The 24029-nt window shown below is 37.5% G+C and overlaps 1 protein-coding gene across 2 annotated transcripts in view; it reads left to right on the plus strand.

Annotated features, from left to right (window-relative positions):
* Positions 1 to 24029, plus strand: part of DPY19L1 (dpy-19 like C-mannosyltransferase 1) — a 96693-nt gene that overhangs the window by 6410 nt on the left and 66254 nt on the right. For both annotated transcript variants that reach the window (XM_059933620.1, XM_059933621.1), the window contains exons 2-6: positions 9447 to 9471; positions 10108 to 10195; positions 12891 to 13028; positions 15819 to 15939; positions 16611 to 16704. In XM_059933620.1, coding sequence (XP_059789603.1) covers positions 9447 to 9471; positions 10108 to 10195; positions 12891 to 13028; positions 15819 to 15939; positions 16611 to 16704 — 466 coding nt within the window. The remainder of the gene's footprint in view (positions 1 to 9446; positions 9472 to 10107; positions 10196 to 12890; positions 13029 to 15818; positions 15940 to 16610; positions 16705 to 24029) is intronic.

The raw sequence follows: 24029 nt of genomic DNA on the forward strand, positions 1-24029 counted from the left end.
GTTAACTCCTGGAATTTTATATGTGGGGAAACTAAAGTGGGCCAGGCGAATGGTCTGACATCTCTAGTGAGTTCACTGGGTGAAGTTTGGGATTAAAGTTAAGGTATCTTGGCTTGTTAAGCACATCTGTCAAATCGTAGGTTTCAGATCTACAATCTAAGGCAACTGTCACAGATGCTTTAATGGGAAGATGATCTCATGTGTTCCAAGACCTGATAACTTTTTTAGCAAGAGCACTACTTTGGTGGCTTATGCTCATTTGGGGAATTGCTCTGATTGTTAAATCCTTATGGTCAACCTGTCAGTCTCCATTTTGTCTTTGCATAACTTTTTTTTGGAAACTACTAAATTCTGAATTGTTTTTGATTGTGTTGGTTGTTTGGCATTGTTATAAAAAAAAAAGAAAAACAGAATAAAATAGTAAAAAACAGTATCACAGTTTTCTTAATCATTTAAAGGCTAAGCAAAACATTGTGCTACCCAAGGGCAGTTTCCAATTTGGGGAGAATGCATAACCTTGAGAATCCATAACCATAGCCTTAAAACTTTAAATGGTTTATCGATTAATGAACTTGTTAAAATCTCTTGCTTAATAATATGCTGGGCCTGGGTGTATATTGTGTATATATGGATCTTTTTTTTTTTTTCCCCTCTAGTGAAGAGATGCAGCTTCTACCTTTTTTTCCATTAGATTTATTAAAGCTTTACAGTTTCACTATGATTGCTCAGGGACATTTAATGAGCTAGCGTATTATTTCAGGTGTATATTTTATCTAGCTACTTGTTCTTTAAAAACTGAAATGGCATTTTTTTTCAGTAAGGAGAAAGTTACTTAATGAAATTGGTAATGTAGGTTACTGTTTGATTTAGAAATATTTGTGTCCATATTATGTGAGGATACGATTTTAAAAGGAAGTTAGAATTTATTGCTTTAAAAACCCATATGTTGGGTAATTGTATTAAGTATTGCCTACTTTAATATATGTATATACATAAATATTTTAAATGTGAAAATTTTCTTTGTATACTTCTTTGTTTAGAGGCCTAATTTTATACTGTTTGGGGGTGGTGATATACATTTTCCAGGTTCTGTTTTCATAATTTCACTTCAAAATAAACCTTTGTCCTTGATTTTTAAATTATTTCTAAGAAGTTTCCTCCTTTATGTCAGTGTACCCTTTTGGTTAAATGTGCTTATTAACATTTTTTAATGCTTAAGCTTCCAGTCAGAAGGGCACCAGAGGCATAGAACCCAGGCAATCTGCGAGGCCTTGGTTTATCCCAATCGTGTGACCTTGGGCCTCATGGGAAGATAAGAGCCATTTTTGCCGCTAAAGGGCTCCTGGATCTTTTTGCTTAATATGTGAAAGTGCTCTGTGAACTGCAACTGATAAACAGTTGTTAGACTTATTCATTATAATTGAGAATTTCTTAATTTTTCCCTAACTGTTGTAAGGTGTTATTTTGCTCAATGCCAAATATATGGAGGAGATTCACATTAACTAAGGTCAGCGTTACAAGCATTATTACATAGACCACTGTGAGTTCTACCTAGGAGCTATATAGTTTCTTCCAATCGTGACGGAATTTTAAAGTAGTCCTACTTCTCACTTTGAGACTTAATATCTCTATTAATAAATTGAGTGCATTCCTTTTTTCCCTATAGAAAAAACAAAAGAGTCAAACCTGCCAAGGCTTTTAGTTTGGGGAGCAGAAAGATCTAAAAGGAAAACAGAAAATAACCATGGAGGCCCCTTGGACAGTGTGAAGTCCTAAGTATTAGTAGTAGTAGTTGTAGCTCTACAAGGTCATTACATGCTAGGAATAGAGATAACCAAGTGAAAACCCCTCATTTCACATTTGGTGAAAATGAGACTGAAGCTAAATAAGTCATATAAAATCTAAGGAATATTTCTTCTTGAGAATGACTTTCTTACCATGGAAGGTAAAAAAGAATTTGATTCTTAATTTTAATTCTTTCCCTTTCTTAATCTTTATTTTTAGCTGTCAGGATTTTGACACTTTTTCCTTCAGAATATTTTCTGAATTTATATTTGCCTTTTCATAATAAAAATTGTTAAAAATGTGGATTTCCAAGCCCCAAGTGAGATCTGTTGAATCAGGAACTCTTGAGAGTGGGGGCCCAGGAATGCAGTCTTAACACGCCCCCCTCCCCCAGATCAGTGTTCTCATCCCTGGCTGCATGTGAGAATCATCCCCAGTGCTAGATCTAGCTATGTTCAAAGTTCCCTGGTGATTCCAGTGTGCTGTCAGTGTTGAGACATTGCCCTTAAAAGTGTTTATAAATCACCTGAGGGCTCAGAGGATTTGGGATGGGACCTGAGAGTCTGAATTTCTAATAAGCTCCCAGGTGACCCAATTATTGCCGGAAAACATGTGCAATACAAAGCAGCCAATTCTTACATTAAATTTTGAGAACAGCTATGGAGATTTTGCTCCAGTCATTTCTGCACCAGTGATAACCTTGACTGTATATCAGAATCGCTCAGGTATTAAAAAAAAAAAATCCCTGGAGTTTCAGATTTAGGAGCCCTGGATTAATACTCAAACGTCTCTAGTTTTATTTAGTGCCACGGACAATTCTAATGCAATCCCACGGTTTAGATCACCTTGCCTCTATATTGCTGCTTTATGATGTTCTCTCTGAAAGTTGCTCTGTCTCTTGTTTTTTTTAAAAAAATTATTTATTTATTTATTTATTTATTTATTTTTGGCTGTGTTGGGTCTTCGTTTCTGTGCGAGGGCTTTCTCTAGTTGCGGCAAGTGGGGGCCACTCTTTATCGCGGTGCGCGGGCCTCTCACTATCGCGGCCTCTCTTGTTGCGGAGCACAGGCTCCAGACGCGCAGGCTCAGTAGTTGTGGCTCACGGGCCTAGGTGCTCCGCGGCATGTGGGATCCTCCCAGACCAGGGCTCGAACCCGTGTCCCCTGCATTGGCAGGCAGATTCTCAACCACTGCGCCACCAGGGAAGCCCTGCTCTGTCTCTTTATTGACTAGCTCAGTGCTTCTGAACCTTTTTTATGTCATGGCACACATAGAAAATGATACCATTTGTGTGACATGAGCAAATGGTCTCTTCAAAGCGCAGGGTTACTGGCCCAGGGGAGACTCCGGTGGCTACCGTTCTTGATACCGCTGGTTGAGTGGCTCTGCCAAACTCCCCTCCTGGTGTTCCTAGAGCTCTGAGAGCCTGACACACTATATAAATAGTGAGTGAGCCTTCAGTTAATGTCTCATTATTGTCAATATCATGTGTATTCTGTATCACCAGTATTAGTGATGGGAATTCTTTTGTGATGTTGGATCAGAGGCCACATACAGCCTTATTGTAACTGTCTTCTTTTCTGGCTACGCACCATAAATCCTCACCTAAATTGTAATCATGTCCTGTAATTCATCCCCCTTCCCCCCCACCCCCACCCAATCCCACTTTAATAAACCCTGTGCTGAGAGGGCCACTATTGATCTGCCTTCTCAGATTTCTTACAGTTCATAGACTTTGGGCTATTTGCTTGGGTGCCTAATGTGTTCTCTCATTATTTTATGCACCTAAATCTTCTCTCTCAAAGATTTTAGCTTTAAGGGCCCAGATCCTGGCTACTATTGCTTTAATGTCCTCAGTTTCTAGGAAAATATGTTGTGCATCTAGGAGGCTTTTAGGTACTTGTTGGCTTTAAAGCCCTTGATAACACACAATCTAGGTGTAGAAAGAAGGAAGGGGCCAAGCCTGAGGTATACACGACCATTTTCTCTTTCCCAAACTGGGTCCTAAAGAATGTCTTTTTACTTATTAGTTTACTACACAGAAACTGGACTTTGATTTTTTTCTAGGTACTATAGGCTAGAAACATGATTTCTTTCAATATATTAATTTTGTTATATCTGTTTTACCTTCACATAATGGGAACCCTTTGAGCAGTTTGGAATGCTTAGATATTGTCTTTAGGTGTTCAGGTTTTGACTTAATTGAGTATATTCTCTAATTTCTCTCACATGGTGATAGTCATTTAACAGTTCAACCCAGTGAGGTGCCAGGCACAATGCTAGAAGATGTAGATATTAAGATGAATTAAACACAAGCTGAGGCTCAAGGCTTCGCATCCTAGCATAGGGGACTGTTTAGGTGCTCTAATAAAAGTGTAATAGCTATGTTGGCAGGACAAGCTTCACAAAATGCCACAATTGAATTCCTTTGACTTTGAAGGATGAATTAGTAGTTTTCAGGCAGGAGCAAAGGCATAGCATCATTAAAACACTTGGTAGGGACTTCCCTGGTGGTGCAGTGGTTAAGAATCTGCCTGCCAATGCAGGGGACGCGGGTTCGATCCCTGGTCCGGGAAGATCCCACAAGCCGCAGAGCAACCCAGGCTGTACGCCACAGCTACTGAGCCCACGTGCCACAAGGACTGAAGCCCGTGCGTCTAGAGCCCGTGCTCTGCAACAAGAGAAGCCCACGCACCTCAACGAAGAGTAGCCCCCGCTCACCGCAACCAGAGAAAGCCCACATGCATAGCAATGAAGACCCAATGCAGCCAAAACCAAAATGAAACAAAACAAAAAAACACTTGTCATTTTAGGGGATCATTGCCCAGAAGACTCAATGCAGCCAAAAAGAAAACTAAACAAAACAAAAAACACTTGTCATTTTAGGGGATCATTGCCCAGTGCAGCCAAGCATGAAGGGTGTGTGGTGGGATTAACTGGAAAAAGGCCAGAATGTGGACTCCATGGTGTGAGCCATGGAAAGTCATGGGAGTTTTTAGACGGGGAAGAGATGCTTAAGTCTGTACATTTAGAAACTGACTTCCTTCTCCAGGATGGATTGTTGGTGTGGAATAGGGAGACTATTTACTGGTGACTTCAACTTCTGGGAAGAAACTTTTAAACTCTGAATGGACCCTTGAGAACAATTGTTAGTAATATTAGGAAGAGGTTGAGTGTGGAACTTGTCAAGATTGATTTGAAAACCTTGTCCAGTGGATTTAAGAAGAGTTCTTAACTTCATTTTATATCATTTTGTCACTTGAGCATTAGGGAGGCCAAAACTGTGCAGAATGCTTTAAGTATGGATTAACCTCAATTTAGGAATAAGATGTATTTTTAAATTTTGCAAGTCATTTTGGACTGACAATATATTTCTCTATATAAATATTGTTACGAGATGAGGTCATCAAATGCCTACAGATGGGAAGGGAGGCAGCTCTGTCACTGTGGAAAGAAACTGAGGCTTGGAATTAGAACTTCTGGGTCCAGGTTCCTGCTTTTGGGGAAATAACCTCTCAGAGGCCCAGTTTTTCATTTGTAAAATGGGAATAAATACAGGATTGTTGTGAGACTCAAATAAGAGGGCTTGTGAAGGTATTCTGTGAATTAAGTCAAGTACTAGTTATGAAGTACATGCGTAAGGGATTAAATGTAGGGTAGATGGGAAACTGTAGTCCTGGCTGCGGTTGCAGGAGGGTGGCTGGCAGGTTACCAGAGAGGGGCAAGGGGAGAAGCAGCCCACCCTGGCTTCACAGTTCCTGCTCTCCTGCCTTGAGGAGGAGGAAGAGAGAAAGGACAGTGGGTCTCCAACTTCAGCGTGTAGAAGACTCAGCTGAGGAATCTTAGGAAAGCAGATCGCGGGGCTCGACTTCCCAGCAATCCTAACTGGGTGGGTGGGAGGGTCTGCGGAAGAGACCAGGACTTCTGAGTCACCTGCTGGGGCGAGGCGACCTGGGGGAAGGTAGGAGGCTGGGAGAGTTGGTGAGAGAGGTCTGGGGGATCTGGTGCTGGCTGGAGAGGGGATGGGATCTAGGAGCCCTTGAGGACTGAGCAGAACAGCGTGGAAGGACCCCCTCCTCCATTTCTTTCCCCGTTCCTCCTGCCCTCTTTACTGCTGCAAAGCTCTGCGGGCCAGGCAAGGTCGAGGCGGGGAAGCAGGGGGCGTCCCCTTCGCACTTTCCGAGCTGTGGCTGGAAGGAGGGGTGTCAGAGGGAGCAGAGCTGGGGCAGGACCTCGGGAATTCCACTGCGCCGGGGTTCCAGACTGAGAATGGGAGGCTTAGGCAGCGGGCTGCGCGTAGGCAAGGGGTCTAATTTGCACTGATCACTGGGACTCTATTTTTGAAAAAAAAAAAACAAAACTATTATATGCACACGAGTGTGTGTGTGTGTAGCTATCCATCAATCAAAGTATATTCAACTTTGGTTTATTATGTGGACATGGTTTAGGATTATTTAATTTCCCACCTTAATTATATGCATTAATTCAGCAAACATTTGAGTCTGGCTATGTGCTCAGCTTCTTGCTAAGTACTACTGTAGTAAAATTCAGTGAAACATTGTACCCTCAGGGAGTTACATTCTATTTTGTTTAAACAAGATTCTAATAACAGGAGAAGAATAATTTTCAGTGAAGCAGCAGCTCAAATCGCATAAGGCTGAAAATTGATATAATGTGACATATAATCTTGTACAAAATTTCTTTAATCAGAAAGTGGAAGGAGGGGCCCATTTAGTTTCAGAGGATTGGTAATTTGTGTGCTTCTAGCAAAACTGAAGAGCCTTTCAGAATTCTCAGCCACAGGATTGCAATCTTTTGAATTAGGTTACAAAGCAAACCTTCTTTCCTTGAACACCTTTTTCTTATAGAATAGTTTTGGATTTTTTGAAAGTTTTCTTTATCTTCTGATTTTTAAAAAAAATGCTGTATTTACCTCAGTACCTTAGAATGACAAGAATAGCATATGTGTTAAACTGGAAAAATTGGTTATCAATTTTGTGACACTCCCAAAAGACTATACACAGGATTGACAATCACTGGAATACATTTAGAGAAACTCATTTATAATCTTTTCTGTAGGCAAGAAGGCAAGAAAAGCTCTTTAGGGATACTTGAGGAAATTTTTGTCATTTTATGTCTTTATGCTTAAATTATGCTCACAAGGTAGTATCTGCTTTACTTGCTGGGGCTTTCATTTTCAAATGACATATACATATAATTTATCTCAATTTTGAATAAATTAAAGTACAGCTCTACACTTCTATAAAAAAAATTAATAGCTTCTATAAAACATACTGCCTTTATCAACAGATGAATTGTAACTTTTTTCTTTTATCTTTAAAATAAAAAAAGAAAGAGGGAAGGGGAATAAGATACTTAGGGTAAGGAGGCTCTGGCCTTTGTGTCAGCCCCTCCCTCCTCCACAAGAGGCCACACAGTACAGGGATCTTAGGTCAGAATTCCTGCTTCCAACCTCCCTTTCTCTATTTATCCACTTTGTTTCTTGGGCAAGTTCCTAAAGTTCTCTGGGAATCAACTTATTATCTGTATACCAGGGAAGTTTGGTACCTAACACATCGGATGGTTGCGAGGATTTATTGAGTTAGTTCAAGTAAAGCACTTAAAAATGCCTGGCAGGTAATAGGAATTCAAATGTTAGCTGCTTTATTACTATTATTATTATTACTATTATTAAATTGAGATGAACAAAGGACTTCAAAACATTGGGCAGATTATGAATCGACCCTGGAAACTATGAAAGAGGGTCATTCAAATGCCAAGAGATCCAAGAATTGTCTAGTGCTGCACGGATTGAATTAAAGGAAGGCACCAAAAGGCACTTTGTATCTTCCATCGTTCTGAGAAGTTGTAGTATTCTGAGGAAGTAGAGAGATGATGATCTTGAGAAATCCTATGTATCGCTGCAGAAATGTGAAGGTCAAAGGCTAATTTAAAGGCATAATGTGAAATGCATTTCTGTTAAAGTCAGCAGAATACTGGATGCCCTCTTTTACCAGAATTACTTAGTATTATTCTAGACGTTTATTATTATTGTCAGATGGGAAGAAGAAACTAATAGTAAAATTATAAAACGTGAGCAAAGTTATCTTTTTAAAATATTATTTAAAATGGAGAATTGAAGATGATAAACCAAAAAAAAATAAAAGAATTAATGGTTTAGTAAATGAGCCCAAAAGAAATACATTACAAAATAAATACACTTCAAAAATAAATACATTAACAGTATCCAGTAAAGTATAATGAAAACAAAATTTCATGGTTATTAGCAGAAACAAAAAGATGTTAAACTCCCAGGAAAGACTTAATAAGAAATATGAGTTAACTATGTATTATGTATTAGCTCTACTGATAGGATTTTTGTCGACGGCAGTTGAAAAGAGAGTTGAATAATTGAAGTTATATATCATGTTTATGGATACTAACATATACATATATATTATAAATATGTAGATTATTCTCATATTAATTTATGAATGAAATCAAAATTATAATCTCTAAGGGATTACCAAAGTATAAGTGTGACAAGTCTTCAGTATGATAAGGTGGTATTTACATTCTATGACAGAAGAATGATTTATTCAGCAACATGATAGTTAGATCATTGAGAAAATAAAGCCCAGATTTTATTATGGTGGTGTGAAGTCTTTAAAGGTAAAAACCAAAAAGGGAGTGGGTAGTAGATTTGTCAATAAGAAAAAAAAATCAAAATTTCAAAAGGTCAAAGTACCATGTACAAATAAATGTCAAATGACAAACCTAGTTAAATATTTGTAGTTTCAATGATCTGGAAAGAGTAAGTCTTTTTCTTTTGTAACCATTAGTATCTTCTAGGTAAAATGCATTTTTAAATTTTTTGAAATATAAATACTTCTTTAAAAATAAGACAATAAGATCTGAGCTGTTTGTCTTTCATTTCTAAGAGTACTTTATAGTTCATTTCCGTAGTAGTTATTTAATCAGAAGCCTGCAATACGGTGAATCATGTGATACAAGGAAACTGAATGGTATTTTCTGGATTCATTTTAATGTGTTCTTTGTACTTGTACAGAAAGCAAACTATTGATTCTCATATGAGACTGGTTTTATTACTAGCTTGTGTTCTCTCTCTTTTCTATTTTCCTTCCCCCCCTCCATCTCTTTCTTCCTTCTTGTTTCATTTTAAATTTGTTTAAAAAATAGTAAAATGTATTATAAAAATTCAGATATTGCAGCATATATCGAAAGTGGTAGTTCCCTCTTTTTATCCATCCCCAGTCCTGTTCCCTGAGGTCACCATATTTCTTTATTCTGTTGCCTCTCACCATTGGTTCTATTCGCTTTGCAGTTGAGTTTGTGGAACTTTCCATCCGAGGGTTTCTTGTATAGTTGTTGGCAAATAATAGCTCCTCATTTATTTTGTTGAATGAGTGTGTGAATGAAAATTGTAGATATATGCTTATTTCTTTTATAATTCAGTCTACTGATATTTTAAGCAGAGCCCTGGGACTTCTTTTGAAGAGTCCCTATTCTTTGCCCAGTCCCTAAGAATTCAAGGTTTACAGTTCCCGAACTTTACCATGCTTATCTTTGTAATGCTTTTCGGTAGGGTGAAAACATTTTTTAATGCTAAAATAATAATTTACGTTTCTTTTTTCTTGCAGCTGCCTTTGCAGCAGTGTTGCACTGGTAAGATTGTTTTTCTCCTATGGTATATTTTATGTAGATGTTTATAGCCTACCAAACTATTTCTCATATATATATGAATAATTTGAGTTTAAGGATGAATGTATATTATTACATGCAGCAAACTAGTCTGAAAATGTAGTTTAATTGATAAATCAGAGCCAGAATAATGCAATTTTTTAATAAAAAAGAGATCTATTATTAAAGAGGTTATATTTGAGACTCTCCTTCCCTTAACATTAATATAGTGTTCATGTTGAGAGGAGGATTCATTCTTTTAATTTTCTGGATAGAAAGAAATATGAATTTCATAAATCAGACATTTCTGAAATGGTAACCCAATGACATTTATAGTTTAATCTATAATTTTATTTTACTTGGCTTAAAACGTCATTATTCTGGTTCATTCTAATTTTAAAATCTAATTTGAATTAGATTTTAAAATTCTTATAGAGAGAAAGTTTAGTAGAAATGTAAGATATACTGAGTGGAGAAACAAATATGCATACCATTGTGTTTGAGTTTTATCACAAAATGAGTTGCAAATTTATAGATTTTTTTTTGCTTTTAGAGTTTCTTTTAAAATTATACTTAGTATAAGTTTCAACACTGTTGCTTTGTTACTCTTTTGTTTTACAGGAGCCATATAACACACCTCTTTGAAAATGATCGTCATTTTTCTCACCTCTCAACATTGGAAAGGGAGATGGCTTTTCGCACTGAAATGGTTAGTTTTCATGTAATATTTTATTATAGTAGTTTAGTAATCTAAACATTTTAAGCTTTTCATCCTGGAAATTTTCAAAGATGTTCCAAAGTAGGAAGAGTAGACAACTCCCCCTACCCATTCTCCCAGCTTCAACAACTGAGGACACATACCCATTTTTCTGTCATCTACATCTTCACACACCCATCTCTTTTTAAAGGAAACCTCGGATATCATTCATCTGTAAATATTTTTCATATGTGTCTCAAAAGAAAGGACTTTTTTTTGTTAACCACAGTATCATTGTCACACTTGAAAATAATGAACGGCAATTACTTAATATCATCAGAGATCAACCAATGTTTAAATGACCTGGGGGAATGGGCATTTAATAACCATAATTCCTCTGTAAAGAAGAACTTTCCCATGATACTTATTTGGTTTGTTTCTCTGAGGTACACTTCACAGGAAAGACAGGAAAATGCTTGATTCTTTCTTTTTATTACAACTTTTCAGAAAAATGAGTTGGTTCCCTAGCATCTTCTAGTGCTGACCAACGGAGTTCTGTTGGTACTGCTTTTGGAGTACCATTATGGCCTGATAGATTTTAACATATTTTTTAAACTTACCTGTCTTTAGCTGGTGAGAGCCCTTGCAGTTCTCTCTGTCTCCTTGACATGACCTCACTAGTATTCTGTAGCTTCCTTACTTGCTGGTACTACAAGACATTTCCTCTCCAGACCTGGAATCATCCAGTTTTCCAAGGAGCCCTGATTCCTTTCAGTAGCACATGGTATTTAGAGACAACAATTTTGGTTCTACAGGTGCTCACTGATAATATTTTATATTAGATTGGCCATTGTATCTAGGCCTTTTTAGTAAACAGAATTAGGAAACAGTTTTTTAAAAGGAGAAAATAAATTATTGATTTATATTTCTAAATTCAAATTTAGTTTTAGGTGGTTTTTACTTTTTTCATATTAAATTTGTATCTTTTCTGTTAGCTTGAGAATCTTGGTTTCAAATTACTTATACTTGAGGAATAAAAGTATCAAAGATATTATTAAAAATGATTACTGAAAACAATTTAAAACTTTCTTGCAGTTCTTTTTGACTTTAGGATATATTCCATTAGGGGTGTACAGTAAAATTACTATTGATATATCTTAAAGTTACTTGAAACCGTCTCCCAACTAGATAAATAATTAATTCTTCTTCTTTTTTTTTTTTTTGCTATTTAGGCATGTAAAATTTTTTGTTTTTAAATTTTAATTATATAAGATATTTACATGGTTCCAAAATCAAACCTGCAAGGTAGGTTGTAGTTTCCTGGGGCTCTCATAACGAAGTACAATAAACTAGGTGCCTTAAAAGAGCAGAAGTTTATTCTCTCATGGTTCTGGAGGCTGGAAGTCTGAAATCAAGGTGCTGGCTGTCCCATGTTCTCTCTGAGACTCGTTCCTAGCTTCTCATGGTTCTGGCAATCCTTGGCTTGCCTTGAGGTACAGTCACTCCAATCTCTGCCTCTGTCTTCATGCAGCATTTTCCCTTATGTCTCTGTGTTTAAATTTCCCTGCTGTTATAAGGATACCAGTTATTTTGCATTTGGAGTCCACCTAATCCAGTATTACCTCATTTTATTTTGATTACATTTGCAAGGAACCTATTCCACATAGGTCACATTCACAGGTTTTAGTGGACATGAAATATTGGGGGACATTATTCAACCTAGTACAGTAGAAAGTATTTTAAAAAACAGTGATATGAAAGCTAAATACGATGGTATCAAGAACCGTTCTTTTCCTTTTCTGGGTAGGCAAATCACTTTGATATTTATAAACCTTAAGCTGAGTTTAGAGTTTGATAGCTAATGGTACTGGCTACCAGGGGAGCTCTAGACAGAACTGTATAGCAGATGGAATTGGTTCATCTGTTTTGCCCTACGCTGCCACTTCTGCTCCCTCATAAGGCTTCTACTACTTGCTTGTTTTTTGTCCCATGTAGTATTCCAACCTTGATATCTTTCCTAATTAGCATGTCAAAGCAAAAAATTATTTTCCTCAAAATGGGAGTACTACCACTGTCCCTCTCTTCCACCCTCAGAGCCCCGGTCCTGCAGGGTACTTACCTTATGCTGAGCTGCGAAGAAGGAAAATAGTCTGTAAAACTAGCTGGCATCTGAATGTAACTTACATGTAATACATCAGTGTGTAGCCTTCCTAATATACTTGTATTTTTACATATAACTCTGGAGGAAAGGTGGCTGATAGTACCATTTTAAGGATTCAAATAAGCATTTAGGGGGAAACGTTTTTGGCTGAGGATGATTGCTTGCTTCATGGTAAACTTAGGTTCCATAGTAAACCACTCACTCATCCTGGTTAGAAGATAGCCTTTACTAACACTTCAATTAGTATGGGTTATAGGGGTTTCTTAAATGAAGTATGCTGTCTGAGTTATATTACTTTTTAAATGTTGAAACTATTTTTGAAGCTATTTTGAGATCAATTGTTTCAATTTAGACAAGGTTATACTAAGATATGTAAGCTTTTTGCAACCTGAGCATTTATTAGTGATCAGAAACCTGTGAAATTAATTGTAGCTGTTACTTTCTTGATTGCTTTATTTTTCAAAAACAGTATACTTAAGTTTTTTTTTAAGCTAATAAGAGGCATAGTAATTATGTACTTTTAATCATAACATGTGCTTATTTCAGGGACTATATTATTCCTACTTTAAGACTATTGTGGAAGCACCCTCATTTTTGGATGGAGTATGGATGATTATGAATGATAAGCTGACTGAATATCCCCTTGTTATTAATACATTAAAAAGGTTCAATCTTTACCCTGAGGTAAGATACTTTTTCAATTGTGATTTTTTTTTTTTTTACTTTTTAAAGTATTACTTATATTAAATGCTGATTCTAAATCTAAGATGTAATTCAGTATATTAAATTTTATCTTTTTTTAAAGAAAATGTGTATCTTTTCTTGGAAAGGAATATGGAAAAAAGATCATTATTAATTTTGGGGGTCTTTAACTGATTTTATGGGAATGATTAGTATGATTGCATGGTTTACAAAGTATGAAAACTGTCTAGATTTGGTATGTTTATAGGGATTATAGCAGAGGAGCGCCATTACTTGTACTTGTCATTTGCCAACTAATGTTTCTTCCTTATCTGGGATTCTTCATTTAATTGAATGCACTTTTCCCCTGTGGGAGTGGAAGAAAGGAGCTGAGATAGGAAGGCAGTGATATCAGTAACCTTTGACCTCTCCTTCACCATCCCTCCTTCATTTGACGCATCCCTAAGCATTCTCCAGGACCAACCTGAGATGTAACTTCCTCAGTGACTCCTCCTTGAGGTTCTCCTGTTAAGCGCACGTCCCCTGGGCTCCCCCTTCTTAGCATGCTGATGCTGCTAGAAGGCATGCTGCCTGATGCCAGGGCCATGGTCTCTGTGGGATCTCAAGCCCGGACTCAGTACCAGCACAAAGCAGGGCTTTTGGTCATTTCCCATTGAGTGAGAGGAGTCCAACTTCCAGATCAACTGAGTTAGCCTGATTGATTAGTAAGGCAATAGAGATAGAGGAGATAGAGACCAATAAATAATCACCAAAGTACTTATTGAGTACTTTCTATAACCATGTACACATTTACTTTTACAGCAATAGGATCACACAACACATAACATTTTTTATAAGTGCTTTTTGTCTTTTAAGAATATTTAAAACCATCTTCCTAAGTCATCTTTTCTTCAACAGCATCATGTTTTATGGCTGTATATACAATCTACCATTGTTTATTTAGTCCATCTTTTATGAAAACTTTGGTTGTTTTCAACTTTTAAAAGATCTAAAGCTGCAATAAGCATCCTTGAAGCGAAATCTTTACACATATTCTTATGTTTTTTTAAACTATAAATATGTTGATGTGGAACTATTTAGTTCAACAGAATATATGTTTTAATGATTTTGGTACATGTTGCCAAAATGCTTTCTAGATAGGTTATATTCCCACTAGCAGCTTTTCTGAAAATGCTTGTTTCCCTGCATCCTTGCTAATTTAATAGGCTGAAAAGAGTTAAGATGAAGTACATGAAGTATTTTGTTCATTGCTGTATATATGTGTGTGTGTATGTATGTATATTTTATTCAATGCTGTATCTTAAAATGCATTTTCACTTTTAAAAATAATTGCTTATTCATGCCCTTTGTCTGTATTTTTATTGATATTTTATAAGAGCTCACTTATTATATGCAGGATGTTAATACTATGCTGTATGGATAAGATATTTTCTCCAGCTTTTTGTTGCCTTTTAGTTTTGTACAGTATGATGAGAATGTATTTTTTCTGTTCAGAGATATCATATCTATGAAGCTTTTAGATTTATGGTTTTCATTCATATATGTAAAAAAATCTTCATTCTTAATTGTTATAATTACGGTTTTGAGATTTACATTTTTAATTTATCTGGAATTCGTTTGGATGCTTAGTGTTGGGGTAGGAATCTAATGTTATATTTTTTCAAAGTGGTCTTCTGTGGAACCTAACACTTGGATGAGTGGTCCGTCTTCTGCCTGCTTCTTTATTATATCCAAAATTATTATACATATATGCTTGCATCTGCTTTTGGACTTTGTGTTCAGAGTTACCTTAGGTTGAGGTCCTGGGAAAGAGGAGATCTGCACACAGGAAGTGTATAGGGGAAAGCCCTTGGGGGCAACATCTGAAGGGGGATTAAGGAAGTAGGAGGAGGAGGAGGAGAGCTGAGCTGTGATGCAGTCACAACAAAGGCCTCAGCCAATCCCCTGGGAAGCTCTGGAACTGGGATGACCCTGCAGAGTTGTCCTACCTGAGGCAAGGGCCCCTGGCCTTTATATCTCCCCCTGTTGAGTAGTTAGACATTGGATGCAGTTGCCCTTGGGAGGGGGTATGACCTTTAGTGAATTTACTCTCTTCAGCAGGGGGTAGCTCCTAGAGAGGGACTCAGCTGGGAGCTGTCAGCCACCAACCCTCCCAGCTGCTAGGGGAATGAGTGCCTCAGCCTTGAAGGGGGATCTGGGTGGCACTCCACTGCCTCCACCATGGTTACTTTGATCTGTCTGGCTATTCTTGTGCCAGCATCACACTATTTAATTACGTAAGCAACAAATTTTGTTATCTGTTAGGACATTTTCTTCAGTTTTCTCTTTTTTGTCATTTTTCCATATAATACATCTCAGTAGACACTTGGGATTTTGCTTAGCATTGTGTTATGTTTATGAATTAATTTGAGGAAGAATTCACATCTTGAAAAATTAGATCTATTCAGGAAGACAGAGTATCTTTCTATTTGTTCAACTCTTCCTTTATGTCCCTTAGTTGAGTTTTATAGCTTTTGAAAATTACAGATTTGCATATTTCTTGTTATATTTTATTCTTACCCATGAGAGGCCATGCACTGGTGAAGACTGACCAGTGAAGAATCTACAAAGGGGATTGTGAAGGTCCTTTTACTAGATTTAAAGGGACCCAAGTGGATGGTACAGGAAGGGAAAATTTGATAATTATCAAAATATCTCAAAAACATTCTAGTAAGGAAACTGTTGAGGATAATATTTTTTCTTATGGTGTCTCTCTTTTTTTAAAAAAATTAGGTAGTCTTAGCCAGCTGGTACAGGATTTATATCAAAATAATGGACTTGATTGGTATTCAAACCAAGATATGTTGGACAGTTACCAGAGGAGAAGGACTCAGCCCAATTGAAAGCTGTGAAGGCAAGTTTCTATGATATTGTCCAGTTGTCTGTTGCAGCATAATAAATTTACTGCAAACTTAGTGGCGTACAGCTTCTGCAAGGTAGGGAATTTGGGCAGGGTATAGGATGGTTGGTTGGTTTTCATGATGTCAGAGGACTCTGCTAGACTCAAATGGCTGGGAAGACTGGAATTAACTTGGGGCTACTTCACTTACATTCTGGCTCCTTGGCTGGGGTACCTGCAAGGCTGGGCCCAGCTGAGACTCTACTGCGACACCTACATGTGCCCTTTTCATGTAACTTGGGCTTTTGTGTAGCATAGTACCTCAGGATACTTAGGCTTTTCATGTGGTAGCTCAGGGCTCTAAGTTGGATACTGCATGGTGTCTTCTATATGGCTTCTGCCATGGTCTATTGAAGCAGTCACAAGCCCAGCCAGACTCAAAAGCAGGGGCATAGACCCCATACCTCTACAGGAGGAGTGTCCATGAATTTGCAGCCCTGTTTTGAAACCACAGTAGCTACTACTCTGCTCTCATCTATGTTCCACACTAGTGTCATGTGTTCATATGCGAACCAAGGCAACCATTTAATATATATGGCAACCATTTTCAAAATAAGCACATTTTAATGTAAATTGCCAGACACATAATTTATAGTTAGAGCATATTTTTTTCTTTATTTTTAAAGGATTGGGAGATCCTGCTTGCTTTTATGTTGCTGTAATTTTTATTTTAAATGGACTAATGATGGCATTATTCTTCATATATGGCACATATTTAAGGTAAGACTATTCATTTTTAATATGTGTTTATAATATTATATACTAGAATAGTAAGAATAGTGAGATAATGATTGATTTATAGTTCAGTTTTATAACAATGTCATGTCTAATATATCTATTTGTAGATACAAAATTATTTCCCATTTGAATGATTTCACCATTGGCATAGCTAGCCAAATTTAAAATAATTTTAAAGGCTTAAGTAGAGCAGGATGGGGTTATTTGATAAATATTAAATATTCATAGGCATTTGTGCATAAGCAGTATATACTGTTTACATAAAATATAAGGGAAAGAACCACTCATTATCAAATGGTGTTAATGACTATTTTGCTGATGCTAAATAGAAATATATTCTATACAGATATTTAATATCTGACCTCATTTACTTCATAGTTGAGCAACATTTCTAAAACTAAAAGATAGACAAATTTTCTGAGTTTTGTATTTCTGTTTCTTCTTTTTTTTGACCATTCCTTACATTACTTGCTTGAACTATTTTACCTTCAGAGTATCTTTAGAATTTTCTGTTTTACTTCTTACTGATTCTTTGCGGTACAGAAGTATAGCGTATGTAGTGATTTTCAGTTTGGTTTAATGAGTGTGATTCTGCTATTATCCTGTTATCTTCTTTGCTTTGGAAGTGTGGCATTCTTAGTTTAGTGCCTCAAAGAGTCTGTTGCATCCTAGCTCAGTGTTTGAGTGTATAGCAGTTGCTTGATAAATATTTGTCAAATGAGGAAGCTATTAGAAGATCAACTTAAAATATATTTGCATAGAGATTTAAGATACTTAGAGCAAAGTCAGAAATATTAGCATCAAAGAAAGTTCTTTTAACTGTGTAATTGGGGGAGACCGAAATGAAAACTCATGATTAAAAGATGATGTGAAAAATTTTGTTTTTGAAACAAGACACACAGAAATAACTTAACCAAAAGTATCTGGTCATCAGGAGAGGAGGCTGACTTGAAGGAAAGCAAGGCCAGTGTGCCTTGTCTCATGAGAAGCCAAAGTTAGATGAGATTGAGGGGATCTATTCATTTTGCTAAGTACTGCCCAGCTGTCTTATGGATAGCTTTATTACATTTGGGAAATTAGATTTTTTTTTTTAAGTTTTTAATCATTTATTTATTTATTTATTTTTTGGCCGTGTTGGGTCTTCGTTTCTGTGCGAGGGCTTTCTCTAGTTGTGGCAAGTGGGGGCCACTCTTCATCGCTGTGCGCGGGCCCCTCACTATCGCGGCCTCTCTTGTTGCGGAGCACAGGCTCCAGACGCGCAGGCTCAGCAATTGTGGCTCACGGGCCCAGCCGCTCCGCGGCATGTGGGATCTTCCCAGACCAGGGCTCGAACCCATGTCCGCTGCACTGGCAGGCAGGCAGATTCTCAACCACTGCGCCACCAGGGAAGCCCCGGGAAATTAGATTTTAAGTAAGAGAAGTTAAAACATGGAACATGGCACTATTACTAAATTGCTAATCTATAGTTATGCTGTTTTTTAATTGAAAGAATTTCTAAACATTTATTAAAGTAAACGTTCAGTATCATTTTCGTATAATGCTTGCCATAACAACTGTTTCAGAGGCTGAAGGCACAATATCTGCTGCAGAGAATATGAGGTTCTGGTTTTGGTTGAGGGATTCTTGGTGGTTTGGGCCCTGGCCTGAGATTTTTTAGCCCGCAGACAGCAGTGTGCTCCCTACACGTTCATTTGTTCAGTCAGCACATAAAGTGCGTACCAAGTGGTCTCTTTTTGAGACTACGTGTTTGGGTCCTGAGAGCATGGTGGTGGGGTGAGGTGGGAGATGGCAGTGGTGGTAGGCGTGTGTCAGTAGAAGATAGACAGCAGGGATAAAGTGCTCACAGTTCTGGAGGCAGGAGAAATTTGTTCTGTGTGGAGCAGTCGACTTAGCTCCGCCTTGGAGGGTCAGAGCATTTTGGATAGGTGGAGGAGAAAAGAATCCCAGGGAGAAGCGAAGGTGGAAAATCTGGGATATGGAGGGGTTAGCAAGCAGATCAGTTTTACTGGGACGCAGATGATTGGGGAGGTGTTGTGGAAGATTAAGATTGGAGAAATGAGTTGGGCTGGTTGATGAATGACCTTAATGCCAGGCTGGTTTGAAACCTCTTCCAAAGCAAGTGAAGGAAATCAGAAATTTGACCAATAGAGGGACAGGATTCAAGCTGAGCTATGATCTCATGTGACCCTTGACACCCACCTGCCCCCAAAGTCAGCCAGTGACTACTTCAGCACAGAGTCTGTCAAATTGCAGGGCTTTACCTAGGGGATTTTAAAATCAATTTAGTGAGTTAGGCCCAGCAACTTTTTTACATGAAAAAGAAAAGAATACAAATGTAAAAAATAAAGTATACCATTATAAAATAGGTGTTATTTAGAGAAACTTCTGTTTGTTGCTTATTGTATATATGTGTGTAGACGTACATGTGCTGAGTTGTGGTGTAAACTCTTATTTCTTATTGTAGTTTTAGGATAAAAAAAAAAATCCATAGACCACTCACTGCTTAGGGTAGCAGGAGGGAGTGACTTTACCTTAAGAGGATTTGGGTCTTTTCAACTAGCTGTCTCTGGTTCTTCTCCCAGCTCTGAGGGCTGCATCCTGTTTCAGCTTCACCCACATTACTGCTTTGTGCCCCAGCTGGCCCCTTTGATGTTGTCCGACTCTTGTATCTGGTGGTCTACCCTCTGGAGCTGTGCTTGGATATAGAGACCCCACTAGTGTCACACATTTTCTTTTCCCTAAATAATGTCTTTAGTCCTGTCCAAACACATCCTAAACTCTAGGATCGTCCACCCATCCCCAAATGACATCCAGTTCTTGTGCATTGTGGAGCCACTTGTATTCTCTTGACTGTTGCACTGCACCCTGGGGGCCCAGGTGTGTAAATTATACTCCAGTAGTGACCCTGGTTTATAATATGTTGAATCAAGTCTTCTGTCACTATTTCTATCAGTTTTTTTCATTGCATTTTTAAGTGTTCTTGACATGAGTATTTTTAGAGATGTCCAATTACTGAGGTAGTTCTTAATGTTTTCTTCCTTGATTATTAGGTTTGTCACCCTTTTAATTTTATAAAGTGGGATAAAGCTGCAGACTTCTTAACATGTAGGTTAAGAATAAAGAGGAGGATATCTTCAATTGAGTTTAGAATCTTTTTTATAAATTGTGTTTCTATTGAGAAATAAAAGTGCATATTTGTTTAGCAGATTAGAAATTTATAGGCAGATTGAGTATGACATTTTAGAATCCAGAAGTATATTTGTTTTTAAATTTTATATATATATATATATATATATATATATATATATATACACACACACACACACACACACACACACAAAACACAGGTTTTCTGAAGTCAAATAAGCCAGTTCATTTCACTGGAAATGGAAGTAGAAGGGAAGATAGAAAACATAGCCAAATGGTGAAATGGGGCTGGGCTGCCAACCTCTGACTTAAGGAGATGAAATAAGATGTTTTTGCGAACACAACCTATTTCTGATGTACCTTTTTGTCTGGAATTCTCAGGATTTTGGTATTTCTTTAAAACACCTATTGTTGATTGTTTTCTAAAAGCTGTGTTGTGAAGACGTAGTTACAGTTATTTATTTCATAGGATACCCTGGTATTTCTCAGCCACAGACTAACAGTTTCTGGGGCCAGTTTCTCAAGACCCCGTGTGTGCAAGTCTCTGTTCTGCCGGGGGGAGGGAACGTAGGAGAGTAGTTAGTAGGCTGTTAGGAAAGTCCCCATTGCTTCTTTTGAGGGGAATTCAATACATTCCTGAGGAGTGGAATCTCTTATTGATAAATGCAAGCTTTTCTTGTTGGACCTGAAGGGCAGATATTATGCAAGTAATATTAATCCTTTTGTTTTTTGTCATTCAGTTTGATTTTAGTATTATTCTGGAGTGTGGGCTGCTTCCTCACTAGTCCATTGTGCATTGTTAAGTAAGAGTAGATTGGATGGTATGTATAGCTATTAATATTTACCCTGAAGCAGTGGTGTGCTGGCAAATGTTTAACAGCCAACTCTCTGGAAAAAGTATACATATGCCTAAAATTTATTATAAATTTTATTGATATAAAAGATGTGTACAAATAATAACAGAGTTTCTAAACAGGATTTTTTATTTCTTTTTGGAAATAGCTCACCAGAAATACTCTGACTAGCTCAAATAAAAGAAGGAGTGTGGTACTGGGATACAGAGGTCTTGCGGTATTAGGGACAGGAAACAAAGTATTTGGGCCTCATAAAAACTGAAACTGGGAATTTGTAAGCCCTTTTAACCAAGGAGGCCTGTTCTCTCCATATCAACTCTCTCTCCTTCCTTCCTCCTACTCTACTTGTTTCCTGTCTCTGTTACTTCTGATAGAGGTGTCTGGGCATGTGTGTGTCCTAGAAGTAACGTGTATTTCCCCAGTTAGTTGGTTTCGTCCTTTTGCCTTGCTTTGAAATTCAAAGGAAATCAAAACAAACTTTGTTTTTTGAGGGTGAATATTTCTATTAGTGGAAAATTAATTTAGGACAGAATTAGTCCTGAAAGAGGGATGTCCATTTGAAGATGTGTTTTTGTTTTAAGGCTCATCCCGCTGTTGGTGTTGCAGAGTTCATCCCTACTTGCTACCAAGTAGTTATTCTTTATTTGTTATTCTTTATTTGTCACCATCCTTCAGTCTGTCTTTCTTGGTTCCTTCCCTTCTGCCAAGGAATATGTGCATCTCTTACCTTTCCCTCTCAAAGGACAAAACTGAAACAAGATTTTTTAATTGGACTACCCCTTGGGTATCCTTGTCACTCCCAATCTAATCTTTAAAACTCCTGTTCCTTCCTCTACTGCAATCTGGTCTCACCAGTGGTGAGGATGTGGTCCCATCCACCTGTGCCACCTGCCCCTTTTACAGTGACTACCTGGCAGCCAGCCAAGCCATTCTTTTGTTTGGTTTTAATCTAAGGATGGTAAAATAATGCATAAAACCACTCAAGGTTTTCACGGAGAAGTGCTGTGAACAGCCTTTAGGGACTCTGTTTCTGTCTTTTTGTGCTTAATTTTCTCTTTAGTCTCTCACTGATTATGCCTGCCACCATCTTTAGAGTTTCTACACCTCTCATAAAAACTGTAGCTGAAGGATGGACAAAAATTCCTTTCCCACAATTCTTTTTTTTAAATTAATTAATTAATTAACTAATTAATTAATTAATGGCTGCGTTGGGTCTTTGTTGCTGCAAGCGGGCTTTCTCTAGTTGTGGTGAGCGGGGGCTACTCTTTGTTGTGGTGCGCAGGCTTCTCATTGCGGTGGCTTCTCTTGTTGTGGAGCACGGGCTCTAGGCACGTGGGCTTCAGTAGTTGTGGCACGTGAGCTCAGTAGTTGTGGCTCACGGGCTTAGTTGCTCCGTGGCATGTGGGATCTTCCTGGACCAGGGCTCGAACCCAGATCCCCTGCACTGGCAGGTGGATTGTTAACCACTGTACCACCAGGGAAGTCCCTCCCACAATTCTTAAGACGAGAAATAGAGTAGAATCATTAAAGCACCTAAGTTTGAGTATGATTTTTAGATCTTGTAATAGAATCTTTGAGCCCTTTTCCATTCACTGTTCTACTGCAGGGTGCCCAGAAAATACCCCTTTTTGGTTTTTAGGCTCTTTCAGCATGTAGCTCTCTGTTCTAGATCATCTGAGCAGATCTTCTTTAGAAATCATTGAGCATTGAGTAGAGTTGATGACTCTGAGTCCACTTATACAGTCTGGTAACCCTCCAGGCCCTGCTGCCTACTTGCACATTTGTTTGTTGTCCTCCATGGAAAATACTTTTACTGAACTTTACTTTTAGGATCTTAAAAGAAACAGCTATATGAAATTCCTTACTTTATGTTTCGTGCATCTCTGTGATTTGAGTACATTACCTACTGTAGTACCCACTATCCTCTCTTAGAAAACTTTTTTATGTGTGAAATGTGTCCTACCTGTGGAATTGTATAAAATATTTACATATATTTTTAAACAATAGTAAAGTGAACACCTGTGTACCCGTCACTCAAATTAAGAAATGTCATTATGGGAAGCTTTCATTCACTTAAAATTCCTCAATGCATTTTCTTCCCTTCTCCCAGGCCTCAGAGGAAATGGCATCCTAACTTTTGGTCTAATTTTTTCCTTGCTTTTCTTTATAACTTTATCATCTATGTATATATTCTTAAATATGGTATATTGTTTAGTTTTGAAAAACTGTGGGCATTGTTTTTTTAGTTTGACACGTATAAGTTTACACTTTTTAATATTACCATTTTTTAGGATCCTATTTTGCTGTGTTTTTAGTACTCATATATGTGATTTTGTGATCCGTTAATTTTTCTTAGAATCATTTTGTTGGCACATTACAAATTGAAATGAAAGGTAGCATACTGTGTGTGGCATTTCAGTTTCCCTGAATGTGTATTTCTTTGATTGCACATCTCTCCCCAGTTCATCCTCCTCCATATAGAAGTGTGCCCCGTAGTTTTGGATGGTCTGACCATTTGTGATGTTTCAGTCTGTTTTTTGAAGTTTCTGTTCTAATGGTTTTTCAAGCCAAAATTAATAAAATATTACTATTTTATTTCCTTTGGTGATGAGTAAGAACATCTGTTTTAATGTTGTCTGGAAGATTTTTATGATTGTCTTACTCATAGCTCTTTGACAAATATCAACAGGTCCCCAAATAAGTTTATTGAACTACTTTTTTATTATATTCTGTAGCTGGGCAAAAGAGACTTATTAGTGTGTTTTTAAAGTTAATTGTCATTATTTTGTGTGTACGTACATGACCTTGGCTTATTGGCTTTTTGTGATAAAATGCAGCAGCAGTTTCTTACCCCGTCTGTCTCCATAACCCATCCATTCCTTTGTCCAGAGAAACCACTTTCACATCTTTGAAATCTCAGCAATTCTACCATGGAAACCAGTAGTCCATATTTATGTATTATAACCATGTAAATATTGCTCACTGCTGAGTCAAGTAGGGTAATTAATTGTTTACGTGGTAACAGTTTCTTTCCTGTAGTTAATAATTGCCTATTATTTTGTTTTCCTTTGGTTTCTGTATACTGATTAATTCTAAACCACAACTAAACTGTAAAACACTTAATTTATATGTTGCCAAACATATAAAATTCACTATTTCAGTTCTCCCACCCCTACTCCCTGGGGCCCCCCTCTTAGAGTCCTCTGTCTTCTGGTTCCACAGTAGACTGATCCCTCTCTAGGCTTGCATGTTGGAACTTTATATTTTACTTTTTCACTTGATTGCTGATTTGACTGATTTTAGTAT

The sequence above is a fragment of the Balaenoptera ricei genome, chromosome 9 (assembly GCF_028023285.1).
Source record: "Balaenoptera ricei isolate mBalRic1 chromosome 9, mBalRic1.hap2, whole genome shotgun sequence".
NCBI classification, from domain to species: Eukaryota; Metazoa; Chordata; class Mammalia; order Artiodactyla; family Balaenopteridae; genus Balaenoptera; species Balaenoptera ricei.